Source organism: Carassius auratus, chromosome 15, assembly GCF_003368295.1.
Source record: "Carassius auratus strain Wakin chromosome 15, ASM336829v1, whole genome shotgun sequence".
Classification (NCBI taxonomy): domain Eukaryota; kingdom Metazoa; phylum Chordata; class Actinopteri; order Cypriniformes; family Cyprinidae; genus Carassius; species Carassius auratus.
This window is the reverse complement of record NC_039257.1, coordinates 23240878-23259868: the sequence shown is the minus strand read 5'-3', so window position 1 is coordinate 23259868 and position 18991 is coordinate 23240878. Positions and strand designations below refer to the sequence as shown.

Sequence of the window (18991 nt, the reverse complement as noted above, 5' to 3'; positions counted from 1 at the left end):
ATAAAAGAAACTTGAAGTATACTACTTTTTGCTAAGGGGAGAAACAACAACAAGAACAGTTTTTGTCATGATAATAGATGATATTGTGACGATAGTGTGTTTTTGTTCAATTCTGCCAACAAAATTATAACATATAAAGCCACATCAGACTTGGATAAAGACACTTGGATTTGTCTGTTTTCTGACTTGTTATAATGTTTTCAGAATTGTTGTTGTATTTTTTTAGATTTGCTTTTGTGTTTGTAATTTGTTATTTTGTGTTCAGAATTGTGATTTATTCACACTTTTCGGCCGCCGTAGATAGTTCACAGAAAAATAAATAAATACTCACCCTCTTGCTGTTTTAAACCTGAATGACTTTCTTTTGAACAACATAAAAGAATAAATATTTAAGACTGTTTGTAACAAAGCTGTTTTGGTTACCAGTTACTTTAATTGAATGAACTAAATATACTAATACTGAGATGTTTCTCAAATTATTTATGTTCCATACTTAATGTAAGGCCATTGTAGCCTAAATATTTAACACAATAATAGCTTTAAATTATCTTTTGGGGGTATATTTTCACAGCCGAATTTTACAGCGCCCTGTAATTAATTAGATTAAGAATTGTAATCGACTGACAGACCTAACATATATATGTATATATAGTAGAGCTGTTGTGTTTGTTAAAGGCCCTTCTGTGTGGAGTCACACAGCTGTTAGTCATTGTGTGGAGGCAGGCCGTGATCACTGGTGACTCACAATAGCATGTAGATTTGGGAGGAAGAGCCTCTTGAAGTTTGGCTCCATTCGTCAGGTCCATTGGTTGGATTTGAGAAAATAGTTTATATGGGATGCTTACACAGATGCAGATAATATGACAGATAGGAGATTGGTATGTGACTATAGATTTGAAAGACTATTTTATTTTCATATTGTGCAAAAACAGGAGAAGCTTTGCTTTCAGAGGGTAAAGTAGGCTATACCAGTTTTTTTGTGTCCTTCCAGTCGTTGCTCCTCACATCTTCACAAATAGTAAGGATGTAGTCTTAATGCACCTCCAATAAAACAGCATTTGCATCACGAATCATTTTGATGATTGGTTGGTATCAGTTCACTTAAAGTTTCACTAGCTAGACAGCATTAAAATGCCATACTCAAACATCTGAGAGACTTGGGGTTGCAAGTGAACCTGGACAAGAATGTTGAAGATTTGTTTTCACCTCTGAGCATCCTAAACTAGTGCCCTGTCCCAAATAGCTCCCTAAACCCTTGTGGTCTACCTCTGATTCCACACTTTCATAACGTACAGTAATGCTGCTTTGACTGTAGGGTAGACGTCTGCTCTGGAGCTCACCCCAGTGCAGGCTCGCACATTTGTAAGTTCCCACCATTTTTGCATTTGACTATTAATAAGGGGACCAAATAATCTTGAGCTCTGTAATCATGCAAAATAGTGTACCATTAGGAAACATAGTATTAATAAGAATTGTAACAGTCTACATGTGAGAAATTGTAACTTTAGCTTTTTTTTTACCTCCCCAGATGAAGTGTAAAATGAAAGAGTGCATCAAAGGCTTACAGTGTGTATGAGGACCTTCTCTTTCTCAGCTGGCACTGGCTGCAGATGGAGGTGGACTGCAGTAGCTGCATACTAGCTTCCCACTCAAGAATGCCCCTAGAGAATGCAAGAATTCATTCAAACAGCAGCGCAGGAGTGAATAACTATTAATACACTGTACTGATGGCCTCCACACTCCCCATCCCCCCAGAACAGGACAAATTGGTGTATATGTGCATACAATGGCGTATGTACATTCACTGAGCATTAACAGTGAATGAAAGGGCAAGAAGAATGTATCTTTATCTGTGTAAAAGCTCTTATTGAAGTTTCTTCTTATAGAAAACAGCTCAATATATTTTTAGTCATTGTCATTCATTGTTCTCATAAAGAGGCATCCTGGGAATTGGCTGCCCCTCTGAATTACATGGGTATATACTTAAGTGTTGTACAGCATCCGTGCTTTTCCAGCTGAAATATCAAAATAGCATTGATGATCATCAGTATGGAATGAAGGTCCACTGATGTGTTGTTTCCAATCATGGAATTCCAGAATGATTAGAATATGTTACATATGTTACCTATATTACTCTTATATTACTATTATATTACCTGAAGTCTAGAGCAGTGCGTGCACATTTAGAGTATGTTCTTTCATTGCATGATTCAGTCTATTAAAATACATTTAGAATGATGGCAAATTAAGGGCTGTGTATCGGCAAGAATCTGGTGATGTGATACATATCATAATACAGGGGTTGAGACACGATATATTGACAGTGACGTGACAAGTCCAATTCTTTAGCCGTTAAGCCATGGCTTCCCCTATGTTGTGATACATTACAATACTGTAAGCAAGGCAATATATTGGGATATTTCTTATTTTAGGAATAGCTGTCATTAAGAACACACCACCAAATGTTCAACCAGAACACACTGGGATCTGCATTTGCAATAATCTGTCCCTGTTACATTCAATGTTATTGAACCACTTTTTGTGCAGTATTAGTAGAGAAGAAAAAGTGCAAGTGCTTGCAGGATTCTTTATGATATGTATAAAATTTATTTTATGAAAAGACCCTATATATTCTTAGACCCTGCTTTAATTAAAGGTTCACAGTCTAGCTTTATAATTGTGACATACAATATCATAACAGTTTGATCTGAACAAAAAAATACATCTGCTTTGCATCACCAGGATTCCTAAAGAAAACAAAACAATTGTAAAATGATAAAATAAATACAGTTTTTGAACAGTCTTAGAAATTTCAACTTCGATTTCACTGGTTTTTTCAGTTTGTATTCATGTTCCACATAGAATCACAGAGTCCGCGCCAGTTTTTTGGACTCCAGTGACTTTCTTTGAATGGACTAAAACATTCAAGGCATTCTTTGTTATTTTTATTTTTGAGTGAATCATCCCTTTGAGGGCACTATCCATGCAAATGGGATGCACTTGAAAAGTTCTGTACCATTACATGCACACTTAATAGATGCATTTTGGCTCAAAATTATCCTTGTTAATTAATCTACTATAACTTTGGATAAAGCTTAAATTTTCTCATGGAGTGAAACCTCATGCCTTTTAGTTGGGCACAAAAGGGAAGTGTAAAAAAATTGTTATTTGCTTTTTGTGTTGTACCACCTAGATTTTATTGTTTGTGGGGAAGTCGTAGCCTAGTGGTAAGAGATTTTAACTCCTAACCCTAAGGTTGTGATCCTAAGATCATCTTTTCACTGTCAGCTATGACCAATAATGTATCACAACTTGCTTTCTCTGAAGATCCCACTCTTATTTGGGTGATGACAAACCACAGTGGAGAATATTAGGGTGTCACCTACCATGACCAGTGATATTTTAGGGCCACCCATTTAGACATGCCACTATTTACCTTCAACAGTCTTTGGAACCTGGTTTCACCTGTTCATGATATGAAATCCATTTAGTGGAAATCTTTGTACCCATTCACCTAAACCTAATCAGTTTTCAAATTTCAAAATCCAGGTCCTGATACTTGCTCAGGTACGCTTGGTCTTTGGAGTTGCACCATTTACTGTCAGAGGCTTGAGCTTGGCCCGACGGTCACAAGAGCATCTCTGAATCTGATAAATACTCTTTGAGGAGCAGACACCGGGCTCAGAGAGTGACAGAGGAGTGCTGTACTGTACCATGATGCTGGTGCAGCCATCTTTTGGGTTTCACTCTTCAGTGAATAGCACAGTTTTGCTGATTTATAAAACAGACTACATGAATACAAGAAAGGATTATTGTAATAGATCAGTGATTCTCAGAATGGCACCAATCGCACACAGCATGACCCTGGAAAATTACACTTTTAAACAAAAATTGCAATTTTGTATCTCAACACTTTTTTAATTGGGCATTGATACATGCTTAGACATATACACTTGTCATACAAACAAAAACAATTTTCAGATAAACTGGTCAATTTTACACAGAACAAATCGAGATTCAAATCACCATAATGGAGACTTAAATAATAACTAGAGCCAAACATTTGTTAGTTTTCAGCAAAAACACTAGTACACGAATGGTAATGAGTGAAGCTGGCAATGCTGTTTGTGGAGTTCTTAAATCATCCTCTACTGAGATATTAATGTTTTCTTTATTTGCCTTATTTTATCTCAAGTCAAAGGCAGTTGCTGTGTTTCTGCTCATCTCCTCTTTTTCTTTTCTTTGCTGTTTCTTTTTCCTTCAGTGATTCTGCTTGTTGAAAAAGTAGGTGCCATTACTCTTGGTCAATCATTTCTTTATTTAGAACTTAATTACCTAGTTAACAGCAACACTGCTTAAGTTTTACTTTTCACTGTCCTTAGACTGGACTCAGACACCAGACTGTGTACATTTACCTCCAAGGGTTTTGCTGTGGGTGCGAAAAGGCAAAAAAAAAAAAAAAAAAAAAAAAGAAACACTGGCAGTGTGAATAAAGTTAATCAATCTCCAGTCACTGAGATCACAAATGTAGAAAAAAAGTTTTAAAATGTAGTAAAACTAAATAGAGATTTAAGAAAGAGAGAGTGAGCAATAGAGAGAAAGAGGAAACTCAGTGCTTATCTTTCTCTACTTCTTCATGTCTGAGGTCTATTAATGCCTCCCTAAGGAGAAATTAATAGTTTCCTTTTCTCAAAGCAAAAAAAAAAGAAAAGAAAAACATCTCTTTACTCATGCTCAAGTAAGACTGAGAGCGCCACCTGCAGGCCTCTCTCTGGCTCTCTGTCGCCTCTGTCTGACCTGAATGTAACATGATTTTTATCCCTGTCCCTCTGAGTGCCTCTTAATGACAACGATTCACAGCAACCAAACTTCATTCATGTTCGGTGGGAGCTAGCCATTTCTGGCAACACAAGCAAGAGCAGCCACTGTCACATTGGCTGCACTTACACAGGAACAATAAAAACAGCAATGATACGTAACACATTTGCATGCATTCACACTTTTGCATGGTTGAACGATGTGCACAGTGAAAAAAATGCATCAGGTTCTGCATTAAACAGCTCAGGCGGACAGAAATCAATTTTTAAAACAATTGCTATCTAGTTTAAGCTGATTATGACCTACTGATTCACTGTTTAAATGAATTATTCAACTATTGAAAAGGGGGAATTCCTGTGGTGCAGATGGATAAACACTAGATGGCACAAAAGCAGTGCAATTAACATACGTCTGACATGCAGCCACCACTGCAGAGTGCTAATGTTGGTCACATGGCTTGCAGGACCTTGACAAAAGCACACACACTCACACAGCGCCTCCTGCTTTCTGTTTCTCAGAAGTTTTGATAGGTGTGCAATATCCTGTGTGTTGAGGTTTTACACAGAAGTAACCTCATGTGTCACACACGTACATTCTTTTGCAGATCTCAGACATTAAACGGCTAAACACATTGTAAACATGCTGAGCTGACGCAGTTGCGAGTACATGTGTAAATGCTTTCTGTCCACAAATGCTTTGTTTTTAGTGACCAACATGTGAAATAACCAGTTATTTTGCTTCACAGTCACATGGGAATGACTCATATGTGTGGCTTGCAGAGTGTGGTTTATACAAATAGTGAGCAAAACTCTCTACATTCATAGCAAGAATCATGCCAGAAAGATCTAGCACTCTTAAATAAACGGATACATACAAATACACTGTAAAAAGGTATTTCAATAAAAAATTGAAATAAAACTTTTTGTTTAGGTTGTACGTTTTGGGAGGAGTATGGCAATCTAATCTTCCATCTAATCACCCGCGTCTTACCTCTTCCTGTTATTAGTTCTTTCAGCGTTTGGCCTGCCCAATCCCACAAGATGACCGACTTCCAGGAAGTCTAATTGTTCCCCTCTGACGACAAACTCTCAAATCTTTCAGTAACACCCTACTTTGGACCTATCACCTCGGGGCTCCCCAGCTACTATCCGCGATGCATCTCATCATTCATCTTCTTCAGCTCCAAGACCTTCCACCCCACTTGTTCAGAAATGGTCCATCAACGGGCTCAGGCAAGCCCTATGCAATGCTGGCATCCATTTATCGCAAAGAAATTCAAGATTGCAACTTCACAATCTGCTCGTTCGCTATGACCAAACTACTCTGCCTCCGCTCTTCTGCGGTCGCTCACAAGAGTTCTGCGGCCTTTCTGATCGTGACTGTCACCTTTCCTCCTTCCATAGTTGAGTCTCTTACAGCTTCCTCTGTCCACACTTCTAATATTCCTCTTCCTCCTGTCTTCCATTCTCTCTTGAATCCATCAAGACATGGAATGATTCTAAATCTACGGCTACCTTTGCGAATGGCTCCCCCCCCCCATTTCTTTCTTTTATGCTATCGGAGCAGACCCTATCATAAGGCTGCCTTTGCTAATGGTCCTGCCCTTCCTCCCATCCCTTCCTCTGCAGCTATCAGAACTGATCCAGTCTTTTCTCCGGCTTCATTACATCCATCTACTGCTTCCTCAGCAGTTCTTCACCTCCCAAAATAAACACTCTCAACTGCATCAGCTCTTCTTGGTCCTTCCAACTTAGTTGGTTTGGATCCACCACCCATCTCCACTAATCTACGCTCCAAGATTTTGGCAGGAATTCGGAGCATTATCCCCAGAGACGGACCTAGACCCAACCCCAGTTCCATCCTAATCAGACTGATATTCCTGTAACTCACATCTTCAAACCTTATCTCTGATTCAGTATTTCATGCCATCTCACAAAGAACACTTAAATTCTGCTGCTATAACAAACCCTCAGATCACACTCCTAATCAAAGGAATTCAAAAAACCAACCCCATTCACCCTGATTCCAGGCAACCTCTCACCATTGATCTTTTAGCTAAATACCTGATCTTCATCCATTCCGGTCACATGCCCACCTATAAAGCAAGAACTCTAGATGCTATGTTTACCCTGGCCTTTTTCGGATTCCTCAGAGTTTCTGAAATCACAACCAATTCTAAATTCAACCCAGCTATCCACCCAACATTCTCAGAACTTCAGGTTTTAGATAAGGACACCATCCATTTCCTCATCAAATTTAGCAAAACCAATCAATTAAAAAACGTCCATTCCATTTATATCTTTAATCTTCCAACCGCCCATTGAGTCATATAAATCTTTTTCCTTCTTCCTTGCACATAGAAAGGTTCAGATCTCCTCTGCTCTACCCACTTTTTATTTATAAGAACAACCTTCCAGTCACTAGGCATTGGTTGGTTCCATGAAAAGCTTAAACATATCCTCACCCACTCTGGTATCTAAGCTCACCTGTATTCATCTCACTCCTTCTGCATTGGAGCAGCCTGCACAGCAGTCAAAAAAGGTCTGCCTGACTATCAAATTATACTGCTGGGTAGGTGGTCCTCAGATGCCTTTCAGTCTTACATTCGTTCTGACCTCAGCCTCCTCAAACAAGCTCATCTAACTTACACATCTCTTTAGGCCAGTTACAATCCATTTAAGATACTTAATCCAATGCATGCCCTCTAAACTTGATACTGCCGCTGCAGTGCTCCACCTAACTCTATACTGCCGCTGCATTGCCTCACTTGATACTGCCGCTGCAGTGCTTCACTTAACTCTATACTGCCGCTGCATTGCCTCACTTGATACTGCCGCTGCAGTGCTTCACTTAACTCTATACTGCCGCTGCAGTGCTTCACTTAACTCTATACTGCCGCTGCAGTGCTTCACTTAACTCTATACTGCCGCTGCAGTGCTCCACCTAACTCTATACTGCCGCTGCAGTGCTTCACTTAACTCTATACTGCCGTTGCAGTGCTTCACTTAACCCTATACTGCTGCTGCAGTGCTCCACCTAACTCTATACTGCCGCTGCAGTGCTTCACTTAACTCTATACTGCCGTTGCAGTGCTTCCCTTAACCCTATACTGCCGCTGCAGTGCTTCACTTAACTCGATACTGCCGCTGCAGTGCTTCACTTAACTCGATACTGCCGCTGCAGTGCTTCACTTAACTCTATACTGCCGCTGCATTGCCTCACTTGATACTGCCGCTGCAGTGCTTCACTTAACTCTATTCTGCCGCTGCAGTGCTTCACTTAACTCTATACTGCCGCTGCAGTGCTTCACTTAACTCTATACTGCCGCTGCATTGCCTCACTTGATACTGCCGCTGCAGTGCTTCACTTAACTCTATACTGCCGCTGCAGTGCTTCACTTAACTCTATACTGCCGCTGCAGTGCTCCACCTAACTCTATACTGCCGCTGCAGTGCTTCACTTAACTCTATACTGCCGTTGCAGTGCTTCACTTAACCCTATACTGCTGCTGCAGTGCTCCACCTAACTCTATACTGCCGCTGCAGTGCTTCACTTAACTCTATACTGCCGTTGCAGTGCTTCCCTTAACCCTATACTGCCGCTGCAGTGCTTCACTTAACCCTATACTGCCGCTGCAGTGCTTCACTTAACTCTATACTGCCGCTGCATTGCCTCACTTGATACTGCCGCTGCAGTGCTTCACTTAACTCTATTCTGCCGCTGCAGTGCTTCACTTAACTCGATACTGCCGCTGCATTGCCTCACTTGATACTGCCGCTGCAGTGCTTCACTTAACTCTATACTGCCGCTGCAGTGCTCCACCTAACTCTATACTGCCGCTGCAGTGCCTCACTTGATACTGCCCCTGCAGTGCTTCACTTAACTCTATACTGCCGCTGCAGTGCTTCACTTAACTCTATACTGCCGCTGCAGTGCTTCACTTAACCCTATACTGCCGTTGCAGTGCTTCGCTTAACCCTATACTGCCGCTGCAGTGCTTCACTTAACTCGATACTGCCGCTGCAGTGCTTCACTTAACTCGATACTGCCGCTGCAGTGCTTCACTTAACTCGATACTGCCGCTGCAGTGCTTCACTTAACCCTATACTGCCGCTGCAGTGCTTCACTTAACTCGATACTGCCGCTGCAGTGCTTCACTTAACTCGATACTGCCGCTGCAGTGCTTCACTTAACTCTATACTGCCGCTGCAGTGCTTCACTTAACCCTATACTGCCGCTGCAGTGCTTCGCTTAACCCTATACTGCCGCTGCAGTGCTTCGCTTAACCCTATACTGCCGCTGCAGTGCTTCACTTAACTCGATACTGCCGCTGCAGTGCTTCACTTAACCCTATACTGCCGCTGCAGTGCTTCGCTTAACCCTATACTGCCGCTGCAGTGCTTCACTTAACTCGATACTGCCGCTGCAGTGCTTCACTTAACTCTATACTGCCGCTGCAGTGCTTCACTTAACTCTATACTGCCGCTGCAGTGCTTCACTTAACTCTATACTGCCGCTGCAGTGCTTCACTTAACTCTATACTGCCGCTGCAGTGCTTCACTTAACTCTATACTGCCGCTGCAGTGCTTCACTTAACTCGATACTGCCGCTGCAGTGCTTCACTTAACCCTATACTGCCGCTGCAGTGCTTCACTTAACCCTATACTGCCGCTGCAGTGCTTCACTTAACTCTATACTGCCGCTGCAGTGCTTCACTTAACTCGATACTGCCGCTGCAGTGCTTCACTTAACTCTATACTGCCGCTGCAGTGCTTCACTTAACCCTATACTGCCGCTGCAGTGCTTCACTTAACCCTATACTGCCGCTGCAGTGCTTCGCTTAACTCGATACTGCCGCTGCAGTGCTTCGCTTAACCCTATACTGCCACTGCAGTGCTTCGCTTAACCCTATACTGCCGCTGCAGTGCTTCACTTAACCCGATACTGCCGCTGCAGTGCTTCACTTAACTCTATACTGCCGCTGCAGTGCTTCACTTAACTCGATACTGCCGCTGCAGTGCTTCACTTAACTCTATACTGCCGCTGCAGTGCTTCACTTAACTCGATACTGCCGCTGCAGTGCTTCGCTTAACTCTATACTGCTGCTGCAGTGCTTGGCTTAACCCTATACTGCCGTTGCAGTGCTTCGCTTAACCCTATACTGCCGCTGCAGTGCTTTGCTTAACTCTATACTGCCGCTGCAGTGCTTCGCTTAACTCTATACTGCTGCTGCAGTGCTTCACTTAACCCTATACTGCCGCTGCAGTGCTTCGCTTAACCCTATACTGCCGTTGCAGTGCTTCACTTAACCCTATACTGCCGCTGCAGTGCTTCGCTTAACTCTATACTGCCGCTGCAGTGCTTTGCTTAACTCTATACTGCCGCTGCAGTGCTTCGCTTAACTCTATACTGCTGCTGCAGTGCTTCACTTAACCCTATACTGCCGCTGCAGTGCTTCGCTTAACTCGATACTGCCGCTGCAGTGCTTCGCTTAACCCTATACTGCCGTTGCAGTGCTTCACTTAACTCTATACTGCCACTGCAGTGCTTCACTTAACTCGATACTGCCGCTGCAGTGCTTCGCTTAACTCTATACTGCTACTGCAGTGCTTCACTTAACCCTATACTGCCGCTGCAGTGCTTCGCTTAACCCTATACTGCCGCTGTTATCTTGGCTTTACTTTAAAAAATATGATTCCCAGTGCACATAAACTTCCCAGATTACTGAGTTCCATGTTGGTTACAAGTGGTCACTTCCTTTTTTAATTTTTTATTAAATACTTATTTATTTGTGAAAAAAATACTTTGTTATCTACAGTAATAGTATGTTTATTTAACAACATTTATTTTTAAATCAATTTCCAAAGAAATAAAATTATATCAGCCATCGGCCACCCTGCTTTCCAAGATATCGGCATCGGTTGTCAAAAAAAAAAAAATATATATATATATATATATATATATACACACACACATTTCGGTCTACCACTAATCCATACTAATGTAATCAGACACATTTATACATATCTATTTGCTAAACGGAACCAAACTTGATTATATTATTTTTTTTTTTTAGAGATAAACCTAAAGCTTTCTCATAATTCACTAGTCTAAAAGATCAGAATGGGAGAAAATAAGGGGTAAAAAATAGGAGTATGTGAGAGCGAGGGTCCAGGAGCAGACTGTGGGAGTGTGTATACTGCTAGCGTGATTTTGGCTCTTTTTTCTGGTCAGCTGATGTGGAGGGCGGGTGCTGATTGGTGCGTCCAGCTGTGCACAGCTGCAGCTGATCTGTGTGAGACAATGTTGTCAGTGTTTGTGGCGCTCCACTTCTCCAGAAAGAGAGAGCGTGTGTGTGTGTGTGTGTGTGTGTCGTTTTGGAAGACGCTCACAGGATGTTAGTGGATTTGCAGAGGCAGACCTGGCCAGGCAGACAGATACAGCTGGGGACAGAATGCCAGGAGAAGACGATGAGAGGGTACACACTTACTGGACTTATTCAACATGATCATGAGACTTTACTTTAGTCTAATTCTGATCTTAAACCTTAAAAAGTAATTTTATTATTTTTGATGACCCCAAACTAGTTCTAGCTGTGAACCATTTAAACTAAGCTAGTGTTCACTCTAAGAAGTGATTCTTCAGCGGATACAGCTTCAGGTTGGAATCCCCTGAAGCTCTATGCTGGTTTTGGGATCTTCAGGCATGGGCTGTACCACCAGTCTGCTACACTCCATAATGAGAAGAAACCATTCACACATGTTTTCCAACCAGAAGGAACAACTTCTCTTGGAAATCACTGCACCAGAAGAGGGGATGGTCACCAGCGAACCCGTTATCATAATGGTAACCAGAGCTTCTTACCTCCCAATATTTGATGAATGCAGCAATTACTGGAACCTTCCAGAATTCTAAAACATTTCAAAACTGCATATTTTGGAATTAGAATGGAATTTGCATGCTTAGTTCTTCACTCTCAAATTTTCACTATAACTCTGACATACAACACTTATTGATTTAATGAAATTTTGTTTTAAATTTAACATGTAGTTTTATGTATAGAATCATTTTTTTCTTCAGTAGTTAAGTTTTGTTTTGTTTTTTGATTGGACATATGTATTCAAAATTTTTTGCATCCATAAAGTCATGGAAAGTGATGTATCTCATTAAGCAGAGCTCAACTGACTGATTTGTAACTATATCCTAGCCCAGCTCAGTATATAAGGTTGTAATTCCTGAGTTTAGGATGTTGATGCCTGTTCTTTGTATGTGGACAACTGCATTTAAATAGATGTGTCATCATGAGCTCAAATCTGCTTAGGATCAAGTTTATTGAACATAAACAGGAGAACCAGTGATACTGGACATCTGCTCCAGTCACTGTGCCATTCCTACAAGAGCAACAATGAGAGTTTAACATTAGTATATATTTAATTTGTTAAAGTAATGTTTTAAAGAGGAATCTGAATCTTGCGTGCATTGCAACATTTACAAAATCATTTGTAAAGCACAGCCTGCCATTATACATTTAACATGTCTAAGTATAACACATAAAACCTGTGCTAAAATACAAAAGCATGAATAAAACAATGTGAAATGAAAGAATAAATAAATAAATAAAACACAATGTATTCTAATTTTAATTCCTACCATCTTCTTTTTTGTTTGCTTTTTTGATATAAAGTCCAGAAATTCTGCATAACCTCTCATTACCTGGTTAACTGGTAATGGGTTATGTGATTTACAATAGTTTTACATTTTACATTTAGCAAGTCTCACCAACTAATCACAGTAGTTCTGTGTTTTTTAGTGTTATTAGATGTACTTTTTACACTTTATTTAAATAAAGTGTCCTTATTGCAGTGTAATTATACATTTAAGTACTGAGTAATATTAATTAACTACATGTACTTACGGTTAAGGTTAGTTGCATGTACTTATGTATAGCTTATTGTTATTACTATAGTAAGAACATGTAACGTGTAACAAGCACAACATAAATAAAGTGTTCAATTATCTGAGACAGCTCAGTCCAGATGTTCCTGTGCCAAACCTAATGATCTAAATTGGAATTAGCTTTATCATGTTAACAGATGCTAGATGCTAACATGCTAGTGCATTCCACATTATAGTGTTTCATGTATCTGTCCATCTAGTCTTGTGTGTATGAGAGGTTTAGAAAAGAGTTGGGGAGGGTTTGATCCAGCATGCAGACCTGTTTCTGACCGACAGAGAGCAGAAGAAGTAGTGCAGCAGGCACACCCATGGGAACTGAAACTCCTGGAAAAATGTTGGGATCTTTGGGAAAAACCGAGCAACAGCTGTGCTTATGTTTTGTAGGGACAGATCTGAGATTTGGATGCACGAGAGAGCGAGTGACCCACGCTGTGTTTCATTTACTATGTTTAAGTTGATATGGCTCATTCTCAGTCTAATGAGTAAGAATACATGTCAACTGTTGCAGTGATTTTCCATGCAGGTCAACAGAAAAAGAAAAAAGCAAGCCTGAAAACAGCTCTACATCTGGAGTTACTTATGCCTTCATTCATTTCATCATTTTGCTTTTTTCTCCTATTGCTCTGTTCTTCTAAGAGGGCGTTTAGAAAAAATGATTTATGTTTCAGCCACAGAACTGCAAATATACATTCAAGATAACTGATTGTTTTCTCTGACACTTTAAAAAGTCTAAAAATATAAGTGTTTTTACCTTATCAAGTGTTGCTCTTCAAATTCCCTCACAGGTGCTCAGGAGTGTTAATGGTGGGATGAAATGATTATACACTGAAGGTTTTTCATCTTGGGAGAATGTATATTGTCATTGTCATGTTAAAAAAAAGGAGGGAATGAGGAGAGGGTAGCATCTTTTGTTTCCGTTTTTTCAATTACATCACGTAGTGGTGCGTAAATTCATGACAGCATTGATAAAGCACGTGCTACCACCTAACATTTAGTTTGGGAACCAGGCACTTCTGACTGTCCTCCTCTAGCAACACCATACCATTTCAGATGATTTACTGCATCTCATGAGACCAGAGCATGGATTCTATCATTTGAGTACTGTGAATAATGATAAGTCTATATTTTTTAAAATACTTTACTGTTCTTTGGCTACAAACAGTCACTGTTTTCATAGATTTTGCTGGCTATGAGACACCTGACTGGTATTTCTCCTGCTCTTTTTCTAGTAAAAATCACTCTCACAAAATGAAAGCTTAACATGAAGATCAGATTGCGCAATGAAATAAGTCTCCTTACAATTTTCCCCCAATTGCTTCTATTACTTCTAAAACGTACTCTCCTGAATACTTTTGACATGTTTCTTTTCTGGTAACTGATCAATCAGGCTTTCTAGAATATCATATCTCCAAAAAACCCTCTTTGAAGTAAAGAGCAATTGCTGAATTTATGGTCAGCAATTATATATAGTTTCAGCATGTTAATTGATATGATAATTTTAATAACCTGTAAAATGCTTACTGCAGAGCAAGCGCTACTGCAAATAGATACACAGCCATGCTGCTATAAGCTTGAATGTTACATTAATCCCATATTGGATCTAGACAGGTGGAGCTGGGGGAGGTGGAGGGTTTCAGTCTCTGATGTCCACTTACAGCCAACACTGAACCAGGGTATTTAAATATTGAGTAAACCAGGGCTCGCAAAATCGCAAAAAGTGTGCACAGAGAGCCACATTTCAGACAGTGAGAATACACAGAATTGATTCCTCTTTCGTGTATCCTTGCATCTGAATGAACACTGTAGCTCGAGGAGCAAATGACAGGGACAGTGGGGGTGGAGTCAGGCCTGGGAGAGCCGTTTATTAACAGAAAAATAACCAAAACAAGAAATAAAAGTGTCCAAAGGGGAAATTGTCCACCACGAACAGGGAATCTAGTGTTCTCTTTGTGCTGCGGGGTATTTGAAGGGCAGGTAGTGTTCAGGAAGGAAGGGTAATGCTAGCGCGATTTGATTTGAAAGATTTGAGCGCGATTTAAACCCAATTGTAACCACTCTTAAGTTTCTTTGCTTTGGGAAAGCTAGTGTGTCTTCAACATAGTGATAACACTCATTGCCTTCTCTAGTGCGGCTCAACCAGGTCTCGTCCCATTTGTTGTAGTTTTTGAAAAGTGATTTCTGCTAAATAAAATATCTCCTTTTGAATTGGACTTTGAGCTTTGTAACTGCAGATCTTTTTTTATGATCAAACAGCAACATTACAGAATAACTAAAGTTGAAAATGTGAAAATGCATAATAGCACCCCTTTAAAGGGCCAGCAGCCTATAAATACCTGCTGTTCCATAAGCGCCACCTGCTGTCAGAGAGTGACATTTGCATCTCATTCACAAAGCATAAATCAAACCATTCTGTTTTTGCTTCAAATGTGGAAATTATACAGTCTAATTGCAATCTAAATAGCATGTATGTAGCATCTTTTTTTGGATCATTATTAAAATGCAGTGGTTGCCTCATCCTGAAAATTACCTCATCTCTTACCACTGTTGGGAACATTACTTTAAAAAAGTAATTAGTTATAATTACTCACTACTTGTTCCAAAAATTAACTGCGTTAGTAACTGAATTACTCTATGATAAAAGTAACTTGTTACCAGGGAAAGTAACTATTTGCGTTACTGTTAAAAAATATATATATATTTTTTTGCAGTTTTCACAAGTCAGTTAAAATGAGTAGAACAGACAGGTGTTTGTACATAACTTTCCATATTTATTGCACGTCAACAGACAGCAAGAGTTTTATCTTGCACTTCAAGTATTATCTTAGTAAGAAAAGTGTTTTTGGCCACTATCTTTGTAGATGCGTGTCACACATTACATGCACATTCTTGCCTTTGACCACAGTGAATTTGAAGTAGAGCTTATATCTCTACCTTGAAAATGCCAACTTTTCATCGGATTGCTCCTGACTCGCCATTTCTGCTGCTGCTGCGAATCTCTGGGTAGCTGTTGCGTGTGTGTGTGTGTGTGTGTGTGTGTGTGTGTGTGTGTGTGTGTGTGTGTGTGTTTGGAGCCGCTGGCGCTGCCGCGTGTGCCAGCATGTGTGTAAAAACACTGGCTCTGATTGGCTACCATGAAACACATGACTCTGCCTTAGCCAATCATAATCACTTATCTCGTTATTAACCCACCTGCTCACTCGCTGTGTGAGCCAGGGGTGCGCTTGGATTAAATAGTTTATTAAATCAATGCATAGTAACGCACCGCATTTAACGTTCAGTAACGTTAACAGCGTTGTAACGATGGGGAAAGTAATTAGTTAGATTACCCCATTACTGAAAAAATAACGTCCTTACCTAACGCCGTCCTTTTAAACGCCGTTATTCCAAACACTGTCTGTTACGCAAAATATATGATAATGATGCAATATGATCTGAGTTGTGGGTTTTGTGATCCGCTGCACCCCTCTCTACTTGTTATTTGAAGATAAATAGCCACAGGTGGGACACCCAACCATCGTGGTGTGTGTCTGGCTGCTTGATTGATCCTATCAGTAAGATATGCATGTGTAAGTGCGCACTGCCGATACAGTCCAAATTAATGTGCCAAATATATGTCAAAGTGGGGAAAAAATGAACACAGCTTAGATGCAGACAGAGAGAGTAGAGCGAGTAATGACTGACAGCGAAAGTTGTGTGTGTTTTTAGGCCATGCTCGCTGAAGAAAAAGCATGCGAGAGTGGGGTTAATGGTCTAAATGAACATGGGTTGACATAAAAAAGTAGCAGTTTTACCATTTAAATAAGGAAGTGAAGTCCGCTGTGTTTCACTGCCACAGCTAACACCATAACTATCATCTTTGCATAAAATAAAGAAGACTTACAGTAAGCACGGTTCATGCACGAAAGCAATGTTGTAAGGACGAACTGAACTTATGTAGGCCTTATGCTGCAGATGTTTCCCCTAATTAAACTTAAAAAAAAATGCTGAAAAGTTCAGGGCCTCACAATGTACAGTATGGCTTATGTGTTAATAATCTTTGTTACATGGCTCCATGAAATGCTTGATTCTGATTGGTCAGTCATGAAGGTCAGGACTCTAGTCTCTACAAACACAACTACAGTAGTACCATATTGCATCTCACCTATAGACTGTATTGGAAATTTAACAATTCCTGATTGTCTTTTTTTACCATAAATGTATTGGACCATTGGAGATAATTCCTTTCGCAGTTTATCATCTTTAGTTTGTAGGCCATCCCGTAAGTGAGCATCACCGTGGTTCCCCTCGACAAAAACCCAATAGGGCTTTTCCTTTGGCTTTTGGATAATTTAAGAAAAAAAGCTCTGTGGACAACAGAATTGCATCAATATAAAAATGTAAAACCTAAATAGAATCAGCAAAAGTAAAAAGTAGGGCTGGGTAATTTAACGCATTATTATTGCGTTAACGCATTAAATTATTAATGCCGAAAATTATTTTATCGCGTGTTAACGCAGTTTTTTATTATTATGAAAGTCTGTTGCTCACTGGCTCTGAATACACATCCAGAGAAATCATGGGTCACAGGAGTGGATGCTCCTGATCAAATTATTTAAGCTAAGCATCAGAATTCACAAGTCACTGTTATTTTTAACAGAAAAGAATGCAACAAGCTCGTAATCATTATTTTTTAAGTTGGAAATAGGAAGTTCTATAGAATAATTGTACGTGAAGACAGCAGAGAAGCGCTCCCGCTCAACACAGCGGAGTACATCATTTAGTTAACTTTACAGTGTATTATTTTGAGACATATGGAACACGGTAACACACGTCCCTCTCACAATATATCGCTTTTGCCGCTCAGAAACCTTTAAATGACAAAAGTGCACAATACACTACTTTTCAATGCATCATTAGTTTTGTGCATAACAATGCGATTAATTGTGCTAAGACAGTAATGTGATTGATTGCGATGACAAAATTTAATCATTGCCCAGCACTAATAAAAAGTTAAATGTAGACTATAACCAATCTATTAAGCAAATGTTCCTGTCTTTAAGAGACATTTTTACTGAAAGTTTGAGTTAGACTAGTTTTTAAGAGCATGACGAGGCCTTTAAAGCATGCTAGGGAGTAGATGTGTTAACACGTTCGATCTGATGATGTTTAAAAGACGCATTTAACTGCTTTTTCAAGACAAAAGCTTTAAAAGCACGATTGGGCATCACTGATGACAGAGAATAAATTGTGAAGATATCTTGAGCTTGAGTTCACCACAGACCTTACGTCAGGCATTTAACCAAAACCCCATTGACTTTGGGACGAGGGAACTGGAAGTGGTAGTGGTAAAGTGCAGCTCGTTTCTGGGTTTTGGCTTACAAAAATACATCATGCCTACAACACTCTGTTGGCCAGCCAACACACAGCATCAGTCTCTCTCTCTCTACTCTACACTCGAAGATACACACAGCTGTCATTACACTACTTCCATCTACTCTCTGATAATATAAAAACACATTTGGACTCAAATAAACCCTGAGTGAGCCATGCACTTTTGATGTATGTGTTTTACACCCATTGTCGCTCTCCATCTGTCTCTGCTGCTGAAGTCACATGTCACTGCAGGTCTCCTTCCCCTCGACCACGTGCTCCGTCTGACAGGTTTCACTTGCTCTCAGCAAAGTTCTGCTTCTCTCGCTAAAGTCAGCGCTCTGTGACCTCTGCATATCAGCGCGGACACGCGAACTCATGCATAATTATGAGTTTTAAGAGTAAAATCACTTTTCGGAAGAAGACAAAAAGCAGGCGGGTGCGGGCGGACTGCAATCGAGTGAGCTGTGTATGTATTTCATCTTTCTGAATGATATATTCATTTCTGATGTGTGTTTGCACTCGCGTCAGGCTGTTGCATTTTGAAGTTAACCCAACATCTGATGCTCTCGTATGGTTTAGATTTGCCTACAATTACAGTTTGCTTTTGAGAAATTTCCCTTTATTTCTTTTATAAAAGGTGTGAGTGCTGTTGGTTCTTCTTTTATTCAGTGTTTGAGTATAACTGGTGAATTATAGATGAGCCTTGTGTTTATTGTTTCTTTAACATACATGCCGTTGGCTGATGGACAGTAATATGTATTTGCTATGGAGAGAGACTTTCCTCTGTTGTGTTACTAATAGGGATTGTTTCTCGTTCTCCAAAGCCTGACTTTACGGAGGATAATATTGTCTTGACGATGAGATT

At 40.1% G+C, this 18991-nt stretch overlaps 1 protein-coding gene across 9 annotated transcripts in view; it reads left to right on the top strand.

The window, feature by feature from the left end:
* Positions 1-18991, top strand: part of dock10 (dedicator of cytokinesis 10) — a 102883-nt gene that overhangs the window by 30877 nt on the left and 53015 nt on the right. For 3 of the 9 annotated variants that reach the window (XM_026282958.1, XM_026282962.1, XM_026282961.1), the window contains exon 1: positions 10958-11664. The exons of 2 other annotated variants lie outside the window; for them this stretch is intronic. In XM_026282958.1, coding sequence (XP_026138743.1) covers positions 11500-11664 — 165 coding nt within the window. In that variant the 5' untranslated portion in view covers positions 10958-11499. Of the gene's footprint in view, positions 1-10957; positions 11665-18416; positions 18593-18991 lie in introns of those variants that run through there. 4 more of the 9 variants (XM_026282963.1, XM_026282956.1, XM_026282955.1 and 1 more) reach the window with 2 other exon arrangements.